Genomic DNA, 19,222 nt, shown 5'->3' on the forward strand with positions numbered 1-19,222 from the left:
CCCGTATACCCTTCACTTAAATGTCAGTTCTCTTTGGACACACACAGCACTTTTTTTTTTTTTTTAAACCATTTGCAAGTTTGCAGGCATCCCGACACTTTACCCCTAGGTACACAGCAGGCGTTTCCTAAGAGCAAGGCATTCCCACATAACCACAGACCATTGTCACACTTGAGAAGATTAACAATGATTCAGTAATGTCATCTCATGTACAATCCATATTTGAATTTCTATAACAGTCCTCAGCATGTTTCTAATAACTTTTAAATCCTGTCAGGCTCTCACACCTTGCATTCCTTACATCTCTTCATTTTAATTCTATATTCTAGAATAGTCTGTTCACTTTTTTGCTTTACTTACTTATTTATTTAATTCCATTGGCTGTATTCTTCCAAAAAGTCAGTTATTTAGAACGTGATCTGCAAATGTCTTTTTTTTTTTTTTCTTTTTGTGGTACGCGGGCCTCTCACTGTTGTGGCCTCTTCCGTTGCGGAGCACAGGCTCTGGACGCGCAGGCTCAGCAGCCATGGCTCACGGGCCCAGCCGCTCTGCGGCATGTGGGATCTTCCCGGACCGGGGCACGAACCCGTGTCCCCCGCATCGACAGGTGGACTCTCAACCACTGTGCCACCAGGGGAGCCCTGCAAATGTCTTTTTAAAACTGTTTCAAAGCACTTCTGACCCTGACTTCCTACACTGCACACTGCTCTACGTGGGCCTGCTCAGCAGACACCAGCCACAAGCTCTGGGGTTCCCAGGCCACCTGTACTTCTGATGAAATAAATAACTACACGTTTGGGGCTTGCCACTACCCGCTCAGATTCGATACTTTGCTAGAATGACAAGTCAGAGCCAGGCAAAAGAAGAGACACAGAGGGTGAGGTCTGGGGGTTCCCAAACGCACAGCTGCCATATACTCTGGTCACTTCCCTTCCCAGTGCATCAGTGTACATTACCAACCAAGAAGCTTATCTAAGCTTCAAAGTCCAGAGTTTTTATTGGGCTTCATTATGTAGGCGTGATTGATTGAATCAGGGTCCACTCCCTCTCCCCTCCCAAGAGATGAGGCTCATGTCACATGGTTTAAAGCCCAAACGTCTAATCACCGGTTTGGGCTCTCAGCTTGGCCAGTCCCCATCCTGGAGCTATTGAAGTGCCCACCATGAATAACAAAGACATTCCAGGTACTTAGAGGCTCCCTCCCAGGAATCAGGAACAAAGACCAGCAATTCTTTATTATACAGCACTGGTGAATATAAAGTCGCCACAAGAATCTAGTCACTGAAGCTCCATGAAATGAGCGTAATAAGTGAGCTACCTTCTTCTGCTCAGGAGCGAGAGAGGAATAGAACTTGTGTGCCACCTGTCTGCAGTGTCACGGTAACAGTGAACCTGCATGCAATATGCAGGGTACCAGGTGCAGGACATGGACCTCTCCTCTTTGGGTGGTTTGGGAGCTTGGGTGACCATTTTGGATAAGGACTGTTTGGAATGTCTGGAAGCAGGAAACACTTGGGGGAGGGGCTGACTGCTGTTTGACAGACCAAAGGTCAGTGAGCACTGATTTACTCTTGTCACCAAAAGTGCCCATTACAGGCATGCAATTAGATGGTCATTGTCATTTTAGACTGACATTTGCATCCATGGATAGGCTTGGATTTATGAGGTAAGTCTCCTAGCAGCTGGTTATCTCTTTGTGGACACAAAGTAGCAGTCATCCAGTACCATGTTTGTTTTCTTTCTTTTTTTTAAAATTGAATTTTCTGAACATTTTATTATAAATATTTTCAAACATAAAGCAAAGTTGAAAGAATTTTGCAGTCAGGACCCATATATCTATCACCTAGATTCTACCATTAATATTTTACTATACTTGCTTTATTATATATATATATTTTGTTGTTGTTGTTGTTGTTTGCGGTACGCGGGCCTCTCACTGTTGTGGCCTCTCCCGTTGCGGAGCACAGGCTCCGGACGCGCAGGCTCAGCGGCCATGGCTCACGGGCCCAGCCGCTCTGCGGCATGTGGGATCTTCCCGGACCGGGACACGAACCTGTGTCCCCTGCATCGGCAGGCGGACTCTCAACTACTGCGCCACCAGGGAAGCCCCCGCCTTATTATATATTGATCTGTTCATTGCTGTATCCATCTTTCAATCCATTTTATTGTTTGTGTTGGGAGGAAAACTTTTCCAGCTTGGGTCCTGTGGTTGGGTGTCTGCAAATTGACAACGGACAGATTAACAGGAGGAAAGACGAGGTGTATTCACGCATGCATGTGGGAGTGCTCAGTGATGAGTAACTTGCTGAAAACCAGAAATAAAAGGCTTAAATACTAAATTTAACAAGAGGAGGAGTGCTATAGGAGGATTAGGGCTTCTGGGGGAAAGTATGGAGGGTTCTACCGGGCTTTATGATGCCAGTGGACAGCTGAATTTGCACTTCCTGGTGCTAAGGGTCAGACTTCTCCCAATCCGGAAACTCCCTGGGATGGGGGTCCGTGGCAGCTGTATTTTCAGGAGGCTTTGCTTAAGGTGAGATGGCATTCCTTTCTGTGGCCGCTGATTGTTTAGATTGTTTTCAGTTTAAACTGAAAAACACTTTGATGGGCTGTTCATCTCTGCATCTGATGCATTTGTAAACGTCAGCACACTTCCCCCTAAATACTTCATACATAACGTAACTAAAGTCCAATATTTACATCTTTATCTTTTGAGATAAAATTTACATATAGTGAAATGCACAGATCTTAAGTATGTAAGTGCTGAGTTATTTGTGTAACGTAAACCCCTATCAAGATAGAGAACATTGCCTTTATGATCACCCCAGAAAGTTCCCTCCTGCCTCCAGCCAATTCCTACCCTCACTTCTTTTAGCCTCACCATATTTTAATTCTTAGTAATTCTATAATAATCTACCAGTTATGATATTTAATAACAAATAGCTTTTCATGCTTATATCTATTACAATCTACATTGTGACTTGAGAAATATGAAAATGTTAAACAAGGTATCCCAGACTTAAGAAAATATGATATGTTCCCTGGTGCCTTTGAGGATCCACCAAATAAAGAACTCTAGGAGTACGTAACCGGGGTCTTCTTAAGTTTAGTACACAGCTGAGCTAATTAAGATTTCTGTATGAGAAAAACTAGTCAGTTTTATTTAGTAGTTATTTTATATTAAGTACCTATGTTTGCAAGGGTATCACAAAGAGAAAATACAATTGGAAGCACCATTTTTTAAAAAAACCAGTACTTAAGTAATTTGACAGCTCCTGTTTAAGCTCTACTTTTTTAGTCATTTACTCTCTAATTTACTTTTCCCCCAGAAGGATGAACTTGTAAATTACCCTCTGGCCTCATGTGCGTACAGCTCCCCAACTAGCCTTTATTTCTGCAGACTCAGGCCAGGCAGTGTGAGCTCTCCCACTTATGACCAAGCAGGTGGCTTAGATCCTTTATTCTAGTATCCCCACAAGGACTTCTTGATCATGGGAGAGCACCCAATGTAATTGGAGGTGAAATCCTGTTAAGAGTGTAATCCTCATGTTGACTTTCCTTCTCATTATAATTAAAATGCACAGTCACCCTTGGTGAAGAAGTTACTCTGTTCTCTAAGCCCCCTTTTAAAGAATACTCTGCTTACATTTTATGACTCTAACTGCTGGTTAACTCTAGTTTTTCTCCTTTTACGTGTGTTTGTATATAATGTAACAATTGTATTATAAAACAATGGTTGCTTCATATCAGTCTTCTATCAGGATGTGACAATAGATTATTTTTGTTGTTAAGGAATTTTATGTCCTATACAAATACTACATTAAGTGGTAATGATAAGCCATCCTGGATTTCAAACAGTTAGTTGATTCTTGCTATAAGTAACCTACCTTAAAAGTTTTAAGTTAACCAAATCTATAGAATTGATTAAATAGCTAAGGCAACCTTGAAATAGACCCCATAAATGTAGTCATCTGATCTTGACAAAGGATCAAAGGCAATACAATGGAGCAAAGATTGTCTCTTTAACAAATGGTGCTGGAACAACTGGACATCCACATGCAAAAAGAAAAAAAAGAATCTAGACACAGATCTTATACCCTTCACAAAAATGAACTTAAAATGAATCAGAGACCTAAGTGTAAAATGAAAAACCGTAAAACTTCTAGAAGATAACATAAGAGAAAACCCAGATGACCTTGGGTATGGTAATGCCTTTTGTGATACAAAACCAAAGACATCTATGAAAGAAATAATTGATTAACTAGACTTCATTAAAATTAAAAACTTCGGGGCTTCCCTGGTGGCGCAGTGGTTGAGAGTCCACCTGCTGATGCAGGGGACGCGGGTTCGTGCCCCGGTCCGGGAGGATCCCGCATGCCGCGGAGCAGCTGTGCCCGTGAGCCATGGCCGCTAAGCCTGCGCGTCCGGAGCCTGTGCTCCGCAGCGGGAGAGGCCACAGCAGTGAGAGGCCCGCATACAGAAAAAAAAAAAAAAAATTAAAAACTTCTGCTCTGCAAAAGACAATGTCAAGAGATCAAGAAGATAAGCCACAGACTGGGAGAAAATATTTGCGACAGACACAACTGCTAAAGGACTGTTATCCAAAATATGCAGAGAACTCTTAAAAGACTCAACTGTAGGAAAACAACCCAATTTAAAAATGGTCCAAAGACCTTAGCAGACACCAAAGAAGACACACAGGTGGCAAAGGAGCACCTGAAAAGATGTTCCACATCATGTCACCACTACACACCTTCTAGACTGGCCAAAATCTGGAACACTGTCAGCATCAAATGCTGCTGAAGATGTGAAGCAACAGGAACTCTCACTAGCTGCTGGTGGGAATGCAGAATGGTGCAGCCCCTTTTGAAGACAGTTTGGCGGTTTCCTACAAAACTAAACATACTCTTATGATACGATCCAGCAATCAGACTCCTTGGTATTTTCCCAAAGTATTAAAAACTTATATCTACACCAAAACCTGCACTTGAAAGTTTATAGCAGCTTTGTTCGTAATTGTCAAAACTCGGGAGCAACCAGGATGTCCTTCAGTCGGTGAATGGATAAATAAACTGTGGTACATCCAGACAACAGAGTATTATTCAGTGCTAAAAAGAAATGAGCTATCAAGCTATGAAAAGACGTGGAGGAGCCTTAAGTGCACATTACTAAGTGAAAGAAGCCAATCTGAGAAGGCTGCATACTGTATGATTCCAGCTAGATGACATTCTGGAAAAGGCAAAACTATGAAGATAATAAGTATCAATAGGGCTTCCCTGATGGCGCAGTGGTTGAGAGTCCGCCTGCCGATGCAGGGGACACGGGTTCGTGCCCCGGTCCAGGAAGATCCCATATGCCGCGGAGCGGCTGGGCCCGTGAGCCATGGCCGCTGAGCCTGCGCGTCCGGAGCCTGTGCTCCGCAACGGGAGAGGCCACAACGGTGAGAGTCCCGCGTACCGCAAAAAAAAAAAAAAAAAAAAAAAAGTATCAATAGATTGGTGGTTGCTAGGGGAGTGGGGGGCGGAGGGGAGTTGAATAGGCAGACCACAGAGGATTTTTAGGGAAGTGAAAATATTCTGTGTGATACTATAATAGTAGATACAAGGCATTATACATTTGTCCAGACCCCACAGAACACCCAGAGTGAACCCTAATGTAAACTGTGAACTTGGGGCTCATCCTACGTAAATGTACCATTCTCGTGGCTGATGTTGATCACAGAGGAGGCTGTGTGGGTGCAGGGGTTACAAGGGAAATCTCTGTACCTTCCTCTCAATTGTGCTGTAAACCTAAAATTGCTCTAAAAAAATAGTCTTAAAAAAATAGTGAAGGCAACAAAAAGTGTGTTGTAGTTAAAAAACCGTTGTGTTGTTGGATAGGTTTTTTGGTTTTGTCCCAGCTCTCCCATGACCCTAGGTCAGACAGTGAGCTTCTCTAGACCTCAGTTTGCTTTTCTAATGACTCTTTGCTTTATGTGTCCTCATGTCTTAAAATGTGGGGGTTTTTAGATTATTGTGGCTGCATCTCAATGATAGCTATATTATGGGGAACGAGTATGCAAATCAACTTGTAAATAGAAGTTTAAAATGTTCCAGGCAAATGTTCCAGAAAAAGGAACTAACATCTTTGCAAATGTTATCTCCATGTATCTTTGCAATGCCCCTGTTATCTCCATTTACATACCACGGCTGACACTAGCTGGTATTAGTGTTTAATAGAAGACTTGAACCCAAGTGTATCTTGATCTTCCTAGTAAGCTGCTTTCTAATAGAACAGAGTTTTGAAACTGTAGGAAGTCATTGAGTAATGCCATTTATATATATGTATGTTTATATGTTTTATGTAAAATATGTGTTGTTTTTCAAATTGAGGTTATCTAAAGCAAGAACTTCAGGCAAAGGGTGTTTTTGGAGCTAGACTGAATTTGATGTTACAAATATCCAGAGAGAATAAAAACAAAACCAATTAAGATCTGGGAAAGGAGGGTTCTCTTCGGGGAAATACCCACAGTCCAGAAGGGATTCAGAGAAAGATCTCGGAACTGATCATGCATTAACTATCTGCATCACTGCTTCTCACCACTGTTGTTTTTTATGTTATTGTTTGGATTGCACATTGCTTTGAGAAGCCAGTGAAAGCCACAGATCTCTCTAGAAAACACAGATACCTTCAGGTTAGAAACTCCTGATCTTTTACATCCGTATGTGCTGCAACAGACAACAGGGCACCCCACCCAGCAGGCTGCTTGCTCTGTTCTCGCGTTAATCTTGCACTTGTGCCCCAGAGACCAGCAATGAAACAAGCAGTCCTTTACAGTATAGAACTACTGCATTGGTAGATCTTGTCTTGTTGGTGGAAATGAGGTCAGATTCTCTTTGTCTTCTTCACTCTTTGAGGGCTTGACCTGTTGTTACCTTTGAGGATTCTCCTAATTTTCTTCAAGAGGAGTCTGCTGAGCTTTCTTTGTGGTTCCCTTGACTGTTTACTTTTTTTTTTTTTAATATATTTATTTATTTTTGGCTGCGTTGGGTCTCCGTTGCTGCACGGAGGCTTTCTCTAGTTGTAGTGAGCGGGCGCTACTCTTTGTTGCCGAGCGCGGGCTTCTCATTGCGGTGGCTTCTCTTGTTGCTGAGCACGGGCTGTAGGTGCGTGGGCTTCGGTAGTTTGTGGCTCACGGGCTTAGTTGCTCCGCGACATGTAGGATCTTCCTGGACCAGGGATCGAACCTGTGTCCCCTGCATTGGCAGGCGGATTCTTAACCACTGCGCCCCCAGGGAAGCTCTGCCCATTTACTTTTGTTCAAGCTGCTTTATTTCCCCCTTTTCCATCTGGGACAGATGTGCCATTTCCCCTTAAAAAACCTTTCTTCTAAGAATTATATTCCTTTGATCCTGCCACGTCTTTCACAGTCAGATCCGAGGTTATCACCGTTTGACTTCTGTCAATTTCTTTATCATCACTGTTGACCATTGTCATAGTTGTTACCACTACTGACATGTATGGAGAAACTTCTGGCTGGGTGCCATGCTATGCTGTTTACATGCATTATCTCAGTCCTCTGAAGTAACCAGATCTCATTTTAAAGGAGTATAAACTGAGGCTCAGGGAGCCCAGTAACTTGCCCAAAGCCCCATAAGCTAGGAAGTGGTAGATGGGATTTGAATCTAAGTAGGTCACCAGGACACCATGGCTCACTTCTTAACCACTTTACTAATACTATGGAGAGTTTAGTAATTCACATGCCCTCCTATATGGCGGATGAACAGCTGAGTGGACAATAATGGGTAATGTTTAGTGACTACTAATTATAAGCTTTAGATGGACTGTATTTTTTTCCTTCACAGTAACCTTACGTGTCAGAAGCTATTAGCCCCATTTTGCGGTGAGAGTATAAAGCTGTCTCCCCTCTTGGGACCTCAACCGTAAGGTATTGGAATACATCTGTCTTTGAAGCAATATTTTCTATTAGCAGAGGTACCTTAGACCTGAAATATGGAAAATGTAGCAGAGTTCATAGGTGGTTGTCAAGTACAGCCAAGGAAGTGTGACAGATGGGGGCAAAAAATGCTTTCAGGACACACTGAAGCATGTCCAGTTGAGAGGGGTTAGCTGAGAAACCTCAGAGGCAAACCAAGCTGACGAGGACCAATCACAGCTGTTTTCAAGACAAGTCATCACCAGGCTATATGAGGCTCATTTCTTAATGTAATGAAAAATTATCTGTTTGAAACCAACAACCAACATCATGCTTAGCTTGAAACACTAGGTGTTTTGAATAAAGTTAAGAACAAAACAAAGAAAACCGACATCATAGCTCTTACCAAATTACACATGAATATAATCCAGATTCTTTCCCATGGCTCCAGGGTACATCACATCCACCCCTTCCCACCTCGCCGCTGTCTGCCTTGCTAGTTATTTATCTAAATCCTGCACTCCGGCCGCCAGTTCCTGGGATATACCAAGCTTTTTTCTGCTTTGAGGCCTTTGTTTGCATTTGTCTTTCCATCCCCCTGGATGCTCTGCCCCAGGCCCTCTCTTGCCTGGTCCTGCTCACCTTTCAGGAGGCTCCGCCCCGCCATGGCATCTCCAGGGAGTTGTCCTTTGCTTTTCTGCCTTTTCCCTTTCAGTCGCCTCCTTGTTTCCTTTGTCGCCTCCCTCACATGTAATTATCCCATTTGTTTTTCTTGTTTACTTTAAGTCTCTGATCATCTTGAGCTGCACAAGGACCCTGTCCACAGCTCTATCTCTAGCACTTAAAAGGATGCCCGACACATAGAAGATGATTTGCAAATATGTGTTGAGTAAATGAATGAACGAAAATCATTATCTGTGTACCAATGGTAGCCAGGTAGAAAATATAATGGTGGTGAAATTAATAACAGGAAAAAAAATTATCAAGTAGAGCCTAGAAATAAATTTGTAGGACGTATATTCATTTATTCAACAGAATTCAGCGAGTACCTGCTATGCTAGGCACTGTGACTTAAAAGATGAATAAGACAAACATGGTCCTTGCCTGTTTTGAACTTAGAGAAATACAGAATTTAACTGAGACAGATGAAGCCATCATTTCTCTTAAAAATAGCAAGTGTATTATTTAACTCAAAATTCTGTCTGACTATTTTTATGGGGGTGGCGGGCAGGAGGAGATGGGAGAGGTATATAGCAGAACAAAATTATTTGAAGTTTATATGAAAAAAATTAACCTCAGAGACTACTTGATTTATTTTTTAAAGACAGTGGTGGGTGCTCTGGTTAGTCATACTTCCAAACTACTGCAGTGTGGTACTGGCTTTGGAATAAGTCATAAGTGTAAGGTAAAGATAACATTTCAGATCGCTGGGTAATCAATGTCTTGGTCAACCATTAATGTTGGGATGTGGACTGAATCATTTGAGGGGAAAATGAGATTCAATCTTGACCTCAGACCATACATTTTTTTTTTCAAATTACTTAAAGACTTAGTTGTAAAAAGTGAAACCATCAAAGTCTTGGAAGAAAATATAGATGGTTTTAATAATATAGATGATATAGAAATGAAAATATAGATGGATATAATGTTAGTGCAGGAAAGGCCTTTCTAAGCCTGAATAGCAGGCAGAAACCTTAATAGAAGGTTTGGTGGATTGGAGTACCTAAGACTAGACTTAGATGGCAAAACAAAGAAGGGGACAGTTTTTAATACAACAGTAGATGGTGGTTAATAAGCTTAATATGTAAAATATTCTTAGACACCAGTAAGTGGGTTGTATCTAGAATCATCAAATCTTGGAGCGGGAAAGGGTCTAATCCTATTCCTACATTTTACCAATGATGATGTCCATTTCCAGAGAAGTTAATTTCCTTACTCAAAGCCATACAACTAGGTGATCAATAGGATCCTTTTGCCCAACCCCTCGGGTGTTTGGGTGCAGAGATTTAGGGAGGTAATGCAACCAGGAAACCTAAAGAACTCATGTTGGGGACAGTTCAGATAGTACAATTCCAAGTACAATTTCAAGAAAGGGTCAGAGTTCGAAAAAATAGATTTTCAAGCCTTAAATAAAAGAGGCATAGAGGATCACTAGTTGGCCGTGTGTATAATAACATTTTTGAGTTCCTGGGGTGTTTTTGTTGTTGTTTTTTAGAAAATTAATTTAGTTATATATTACAGTTTTTTATTTTAATCCAAATTGAGATTTTCATTCATTGTCCAGGTAGAATTGAGATTTTATTCATTGTCCAGGTAGGTTTGCTTTGCTCGGGTCTTGGGGAACCTCAAGTATTTGATCAGAGAGGCCATAATTCAAGTATCACACTGTATGCTAGCAGCTTGCCTGAATTTCAAGCTTAGTACTGAGTAGAAGTAAAAAGCAACCTTTGAAATGTGCCAGCCTCATTTGAAAATAGAAATCATAGGAAGGGATAGCATTTGTCCCAGTTCATAACAAAATTCGTAGTATTCCTTCATTTTCTCTACAAATTACGTCCTGGCTGTGTGTCAACACTGCACAAGGTTACGTGGATTAAAAAGAAACTACACAAACATACAAATCAGCAAACGCATGGGGCCTTATCCTTACCTCGGGGGAGGCTGGTGATCACTGTGAAGATTTGTGTATGAGGTTTGTACAAGGTGCCACGTGGGTCTAGGGGAGAGAACCACCGTCAGCCTGGTCTGAGGGATGAGCCAAGAAGGCGTCTAGTGGTCTTGAAGGTGCTGTCAGTAATCAGCGGACATCCCAGAGTTCATTCAGCTCCTTCAGATTAAATTACCTTAATTTAACTGTTTTAGGAATTCTGTTTCCAGTGCTGGATATGTTTCTGGTGCTGAGGCATTGCTTCACAAACTTCACAAACTAGTAAACTTCACTTCTCTGGCAGAGCGCCCAATTCCAAGGGGAAAAAAAAAATTGTTGTGAGCATTTAACTCTGTCCCCTTACCGGCATCTACCAAAAAAATATTTGGGTTAATTTATGCCATTTAAAAATAATAATTTTCCAACTACTGGTGATAGGTTTTTTTCCTTCTTCTTCCCTACTTATTCTCTTTTTATTTTCTACTAATTCTTGTTCCAGCTCAGTTTAATTTTGTCGATTATAGTTTGGGAATGTGTGTGCTGTGCTTTTTGTGAAGCAGCCTATGTTAATATTTCTTCCAGGGGCGAATCGGGTGCCGGGAAGACAGAAAATACTAAGAAAGTCATTCAGTACCTTGCTCATGTCGCTTCTTCACACAAAGGACGAAAGGACCATAATATTCCTGTAAGTGTTTGTTCTGCTGTTGTCTTTTAAAACCCTTAGATTTATTCTTTTGTAATTTCAGAAACAAGAATAAGGAAACAAGGGTACTCAGTATGCTTCTGTAATTGACAGCTCCTTTGTCTCCGCCACTCACCCCCCCCACCCCCCCACCCCCACCCCCACCCCCACCCCCCGCCCAGCAAGGAGGGAGCTAGGGCATCAGGAAATTGTTAGTAACTAGCGATTCCACCAGGGCAAACTGGAATTACGGTTGTAACTCGAAGCCTAATTTCTTACAAAGCTGTGGTGGGGATAGTTAAACATCGATGAGCAGTGTTTAGGAAGATTTCTTCGTTTCCACCAAAAGAAGATCCTCAGATATTTTCAGCGCTTCTTCCTGAACTTACAGAGCTTACCACCCACAGCAGCCTGAGGGGAGGATAGAAATTTGGGGAGAATTGATGATAGAAAAGGGGTGAGAATATAAACGTCAGTTATCCTTAATCTGTAGATATGAGAAGTGGTAGTTAACACTCCCTGAGAGATGCCAGGCAAAACAGCTTTCACGGTTCTAAACCGCACATTGACTTGGTGCTTTGGATGTGGCTTACCGCTAGGAAAAGACCCAAACTTGCTAACGTTTGCATTTATCTGTTTGTAACGAGCAGCAGGAATCACCTAAACCAGTGAAACACCAGGCAAGTGCTTTTCTTTATGCTTCTTAGTCTTGAGTGTTTGCACTAATTTCTGTCTTTGGATTGAGTCTCTACTAGAAACAAATACCATTAGTTCTGAGCAAAATCTCCTATGAACAAAATATTTAGTTGTGAAATTGTGTCGCTTTGAGGCTTATTCTTTCCTGAGAAGCAGCATGCCATTTTGCTTTACCTTTGTTTTATAGAGGAATTTTAATATTTATTTACCCTTTCATCATGTGACATTGAATCATATGTTTATGAAGCATGTAAACTTAGGGTTTAATGTGTCAATTACCAGGTGGAATTACTTTAATACTTCTTAAACAGGTGGAAACCTAACTTTATTGCCACACATTAAATTTTGAATTTGCGGCTGCAGCTTTAAAAGTTGCAACTTAAAAAATTTCTAATCTGTTAACATTGTAGGGCCTGGTAAGTGTTTTAACCCAAAAGCCTCATTGTATTTAATACATAAATTTAGAATTTTCTTTATCCAGGGCAAGTAGCAGAGGAATGTGATTCTCCCTAATTATCAGATGCCCGCCTTTTAGCTCCGCAGAGCATAGCAATGAACAAACCATGGACCGGAGCATTTCCTGCTACTTGGCAAGAGAGGGAGGGCAGAGCTGAGCCAGATGCCTTGGATAGAATGGGACGTCTGTACTTGGACATCCCATTCCCTCGCACTGGAACGGTTCTGGTTTGTCTGTCTTCCACAAGCATAGTGGTGCAAAGCTAGCATAGAGCAAGAAATGATAGTGTTATGAAAACAATCTTGTAATATAAAGAAATGATCAGAAACATCTAAAGGAATAGTCCCAGATACTGAGATTTTCAGATATCTTTTTTAGAATTCTTAAGAAATTCTCAGACACTAAAGCTGTACTATACCTATGAAGGCCCAGGATATCCTTTTGCTTTTAGCTGTAGACCAGACCAGTGATACACATTGGGAGGATGAATGAAATAATCATTATCCTATATGATATTTAAAGGCTTCTTTGCCAGTTAAAGAAGGAATCTCTAGACCAGCAACCAGCTTTTCTTTGTGTTTTAGAGTACATGCTAAATGACCTTTTAATATGTACTTAGATCACTAGCAAAATAGTGTTAAATAGTTAACATACAGATTTAGTTTTTCCAAATCCTCTGTGGATTACATAAATCATTATTGTTAACATTTTGTTTCGATGTCATCTTAAACTACAGAGTGGGTCCCTGTTGTGTGTGAGTAGCATGCCTACCCCTAGATTTTATTTTGGGTCAAATCAACCCCTGTAAGCAGGTATCCTCCGAGAAGGCGAGGCGACAGCTTCTCTGGGCCGTGCTGCACTGTCATTACTGATTTGCATGTCTTGTTGCATGTTCTCACTCTGCGCAGAATCTTCCCTGTTGCTTTCCCCAAGGTTATGTTAAAACTAGTCAAGTAGTAGCTATGCCATGTTTTTAGAAACATGAGAAGACTGCTGGTTCTCAATTACTTTTTCTTCCCCAGCACACCTGAGGAATATGAGATACTCCTGAGCATAGGGACTGGTCACACCCTGGGGAGGGTTGAATCAAGAACTTACTTCTCTCCCCACACCCCCTCCCCTTCCCGGGCACCCATAGGCATGACTTCCTTACCCCATTTTGAGGATGACTACCATAAAGTAATGGTTATACTTTGCAAAGGCAGTGTTTCTCTTGGTTTAATATCACTGGTTTCCAAATTTATGTTGAACTTTATTGGCAAAACTTAGATTCCCAGGAACAATTTGTGTCAATTGCTAGCATTTTATCACTAAACAGCAGTATAAATTGTAAAAACAAAGTGGAAGGCATTTGTAGGCTCCTGATTTTGTGAGTCTTTGTCTCTTTGCTCATTCTTTTTTTTAAATAACTTTATTAAGATTTAAATTCATGTCCCATAAAATTCACTCCTTTAAAGCGTACAGGTCAGTGTTTTGGTTTTTTTTTTCAGTGTATTCCCAGAGTTATGCAATTATTACTACAATCAATTTTAGAACATTTTCATCACCCCAAAAAGAAACCGTATACCTATTAGGAATCACCTTCCATGTTCTCCCAGCCCCTGGAAATCACTCATCTACTTCCTGTCTCTCTGCATCTGCCTATTCTGGGTATTTTATATGAACGGAATCATATAATATGTGGTTCTCACTGTGCATGTTTTCAAGGTTCATCCGTGCTGGAGCATGTGTAAGTGCTCCATTCCTTTTTGTGGCCAAATAATAATCTGTTATATTAAATTTGTCACGTTCTGTTTATCCCTTCACCAGTTGATGGCCATTTGGATTGTTTCCACTTTGGCACCAATATGAATAGTGCTGCAATATATAAGTTTTCACGTAGCCATACATTTTCAGTTCTCTTGGGTGTATGCCTAGGAGTGGAATTGCTGGATTGTGGTAATTTTCTGTTTAACATTTTGAGGAACTGCCAAACTTTTCCATAGAGGCTGCACCACTTTACATTCCGTGCAATGTTTGAGGGTGCCAGTTTCTCCATATCCTGGGCAACACTTGTCATTGTCTTTTTATTAAGGCCATCCTAGCGGTGTGAAGTGATCGATTTTTTTATGTTTACCTTATAACTTCATCTTCATTATAGAAATATGAACAAATGTAAGAAATACATTTTCAAAATTAAGGTCACAATATTTAAGAAGTGAAACGTTTACCTATCAACTTTTACTTACCATAACAAAATGAGTCCTGGTTTGGCTTAATGCCCCAGCCAACAGCAAGTACAGCTCCAGTGCCCATATTCCGCTCATCGTAGGTCACTGTTACAGACCCTCGATGTCTGGCACAGTGTTCAGGGCCACTCCAAAGCCTGGACATGGTACGATTTCAGAGCAGATTTGAGGGCGACTAATTTCTTAAACTGGACCATCCCCTGGGAATGACTCCTTCAAGCCAGCCCACCTCCCCACTGACTCCTGAGTCATCCACCTCTAGATGGCAGTTTCCGGATGACTCTGTATCTACTGGTCTAAACTGCTTTGAACTAAGACAAAAAGGTGATAGATAGCGAGTAACAAGCACAGAAATTAGAGCCTGCCACTCGAGATTAGAGTCTGGTTCTAAACATGGCGATTGACTGCTGCCGCCAGCTTCCAACCCTACTTTCTGGTCAGTGGGACGCCTGCAGCTTTGCCCATCAGGCCTACAAGGTGCAGCAAGAGTCCAGCCCGAGTCCCCTTGCTGGCTGAACTGGAGTTTTGAAAGAGGTGTATGTATACATATATATATCATTTTTTTAACCAATTTAAAACTCATCCTATATCTATCATATAGCAAGTGTATATAATAAATTATGTAATAAACACAAGGGTATAGTTTTCATCACGATTGGTAAACCTTTAAAGCATCATATAATTCTAAATACTTAGAACTTTAAAAATAATTTAAATAGCTAATGCTGATTTCTTTTCCCCACATTCCCAAGTGACATTTCTCATTACTATATAGAATAGAAAAGGGACATAGCCCATCCAAGTTCCAGCAGAAAGGTTAGCACTTAGTCACTGTCCCCTGATGGTTTGTAAATGGCTTCATAATTTGGTTGAGAGCTGTTAGCCCTGTTTATCTAAATGTGAAATTATTCAATGCAGAAATGATAAATTTTAGTGGTAATTTCTTAAAGATCATTTTTTTGTGTTTTTAATATTAGCTCTGTGTCAAGCTCTTTGTGATTCATTTATGAGTTTTTGAGATCTTTACTTGGTCTCCGTGATGTCAAAAATCCATTGGAAGAGAAGTACCACCACATTCCTGTTAATGTAGTGGCCTCCAAAGCAGGGACCCAAGCCTGCGGTTACCACAGTGATTATGAGGACCCTTAACCCAAATCTTACTTCCACCTCTGGCTCACCACCACCGCCTCCCCAAATACTACTAGAATGTCTTTGGACCGCTGATTACCCATCCATTCAGCAAACATTCATGGAGCATCATTTTGGCATGATACTGACTAACCTCATGCAGGGTATACAGCCGGTGCCTTTAAGCCAAGAGAAGAATGGAATCAGGATCAGTGGATCACATGCACACATGTGCATGTACACACACATGCGTGCATACACACGCGAAGGAGAAAAGAAAAGAATCTATAAACTTGACCCAAAGAATTCTTGAAGCCATGTCTAGGGAATATTAAAATGAGGTATACAATATTTATTTTACCTCCAAGTTAGGAAAATATTTTAAAGATAGATTATTATTGAAAATATTTTTATTATGATTTGGTAGGATAGTGTGTAATTTTAAGGAATCTGTATTCTAACTCCTTAATCCAACCATAGGAGTGTCAGGTAAAGGCAGTGCCCCACTTACCAAGTCCGGGTTTTTCTGACAGTTTCTACGCCCTGATCACACGGATTGAGTTAGGTTAAGGGATTCTAGAGCCCAAATCATTATTGCGGCGCCAGTGCACCAAGAGCTTTGCGAGATGTTAGCACAGACTCAGTGATGGCTGTGACCGCTAACCTCCAGGGGAAAGGCACTTCTACGTCACAGCACAATGGCTGCTATTCTTAGTGATGACTCTCAGACATTAACATTGGTTCAGGACACCATGTTTTAGAAACTTTGATAGCATGTAGCATTTAGAAAATTTACATCAGAAGTAGTCTGGTGTCTTGAAGTCCATAAATGGGAAGATCCCCTGTACAGGGAGCATATTATCTAAAGCCAGGAATGTGAGTTGATGCCACGTCATGACATTCACATGGCAGGACTGGTTCCTGACTGGTTTCAGTCGAACACAATAGTAGACTCTAGATAAAACCTGGGAAAATAATCCAGACAATCGGACAATCCAGGTAAATGCTCTAGAGTAGACGTGTAACACTGCAGCGCCTCACTGTGTGTCACGGGCTTCAGGAACATTTCCTACCCTTTCATTGGAGTGAACCACACCACCTAAACATCCAGCCACACCTGGGTTAGATGCCGAGACTGTGTGTGTGGCATAGATTTGTTCCCGATTTTGGAGTCGATGATAGTGTAATACGTCACAGAGCAAGTGGCCATTAATTTTAAAATCTTATGTGAGCTTCCTTGTACTCTTTTTTTTTTTGCTTAGAGAATCACAGTAGCTAGCAGTTTTTCTTTCTTGAGGTCTAGTATACTGCGGGTATTTTAAAATACAGGGGTAAGATCTGTGTTTGGAAAGAGTAGATTTATTTAAGTCCTACAGTGTAATTCTGAAATTACATTCCAGGGATCCAGAAATGCCTCATGCTTCCCCATGCAGCCTTCTGTTGTGTTTCGTGATTAAAGCATATATTAATATACTTACGTATTTTGTTTGTAAAATCTGTTTTACAGCTTAATTTGCATATAAGTAATGACCATTATACCAAATACAGTGTACTTAGCTTTTTAAATACGTGCAAGAATTCAGTAGCATCGCCATCTTTGTCATCTCTGAAACTGGAGATGAGGACATTGCCCTGTCTACATCGTTAAGATACTATGTGAAACCCTTGGAAAAATGGCAAGTCTTATTACCAGTACAGTGGAAATTATTAGAATTTGCTGCCTTAAATCTTTGGAACCAGGCAAAGTAGAAATAAGCAGAAGTATAAGTATTACTATGTCCTCAATTGAAGTATCATGCTAAATTTCATTTCATGAAAACCAGTTTGCTTTATTTTTAAAATTCTCCACTTAATTTATGTGCCCCGTCCTTAAATTTACCATCACTGTGCAGTGTGACATTTTCTTCTCCTTGTGAGCACATGATAGATGCTAATTTTTTCCTTTAGCAGAGCCCATTAGACCAAGGTAAGAATCCAACAACAAAGCTTGCTGGATAGCAAATAAAATGAAAACACTGAGCAAAAGAGGCAGTGTTTGGTTTTGCTTTGTTTTTTTTTCCCTGAGGACTGGAGTAGACATGTTAGATTAACATATATTTGCTTTTATTTGTGTGTGTGTGTGTGTGTGTGTGTGTGTGTGTAATGTCTTTTAGGGGGAACTTGAACGGCAGCTTTTGCAAGCAAATCCAATCCTGGAATCATTTGGAAACGCAAAGACTGTGAAAAATGATAACTCATCTCGTTTTGTAAGTTTAAAAGCACCAGAAACTTTTCATTCCTCAGACTTCTAGTTGAATGTCTACTATGATTAAGCAAATCAAGTACTTTCCTTCCTAACAGATGTAGTATGGAACGGGGCTGTCCAATAGAAATACAATGCAAGTCACGTGTAATTAACATTTTCCTAGTAGTCACATTTTAAAAAGCAAAACAAATGGGAAAGTAATTTTAATCATATGTTTATTATATATAGTTATGTATATAGATAGTTATGTATTATTCTGTGGATGTATAATTGTATAACCTCTCTGAACTTATTTCTTCGTTTTTGATTGGGGATGATATATAATTACGAGGTTGGCGTGGAGATTAAATGAGATGCGTGCTGAATACTTAACACAGAACCAGGCACGGTAAACACTCAACAAGCAAAGTTGGAATTGGATGTGGTAAATTGTTCTTTTCATACATTACCATTTCTATGGGATGTGGACCTCAGAATAATTTGTCCCTCACATTTTGTCTCCTCAAAAATTTCCTCTCAGCCGTTCGACTCTCTTAATTCGCTGAAAGCTTTACTTTCTTCCTCAGCCCGACCGGCTTGCACACCTAGTCTGGGGATGTTATCCTGAGTGACAGCCGGCTCAGGGTGACTTACAGGACACGGCCCTCCCCTTTCCAGCTGCTTAGAGTCGACACTCGAATAGCAAATCATTCAACTTCTGTTACTTCTACTTAAGTCATTCGAGTTAATTCTATGTTTTTCCTCCCTCCTCTGATATTAGACGTCTTGGTTAAAGTTAAGAAGGCCAGAATCAGAGACTTCAATTCTAACAATCCCTTGATGGGCAGTTTCTGGAAATCGGGTTCACTGTGACATTCTTTACTCTGGGTCCGCACGTTAATCTCCTGATGATGAGGTTTCTGTGATTAGGAGATGCCACCAGATCACAGGGGACCCAGGAAATACAAAGGTAGCTAGATAACCCTCTGTATGCCTTTGCCCGGGCTGCCAAAACAGAGCACCACAGACTGGGTGGCTTAAACAATCGACATGTATTTTCTCACAGTTGGAGGAAGTCTGGGATCAAGGTGTTGGCAGGGTTGGTTTCTTCCGAGGCCTCCCTCCTTGGCTTGTGGATGGCCGTCTCCTGTGAATTCACGTTCCCTTCCCTCTGCGTATCTGTGTTTGTTCTTCTCTCATAAGACCCCAGTCATATTGGATCCGGCCCACCCTAGTGACTCATTT

The 19,222-nt window shown here is 41.0% G+C and overlaps 1 protein-coding gene across 2 annotated transcripts in view; it reads left to right on the top strand.

Annotated features, from left to right (window-relative positions):
* Positions 1–19,222, top strand: part of MYH10 (myosin heavy chain 10) — a 139,565-nt gene that overhangs the window by 39,308 nt on the left and 81,035 nt on the right. For both annotated transcript variants that reach the window (XM_060080534.1, XM_060080535.1), the window contains exons 5-6: positions 11,145–11,247; positions 17,907–17,999. In XM_060080534.1, coding sequence (XP_059936517.1) covers positions 11,145–11,247; positions 17,907–17,999 — 196 coding nt within the window. The remainder of the gene's footprint in view (positions 1–11,144; positions 11,248–17,906; positions 18,000–19,222) is intronic.

This window comes from Mesoplodon densirostris, chromosome 18 (genome assembly GCF_025265405.1).
Source record: "Mesoplodon densirostris isolate mMesDen1 chromosome 18, mMesDen1 primary haplotype, whole genome shotgun sequence".
Lineage (NCBI taxonomy): Eukaryota > Metazoa > Chordata > Mammalia > Artiodactyla > Ziphiidae > Mesoplodon > Mesoplodon densirostris.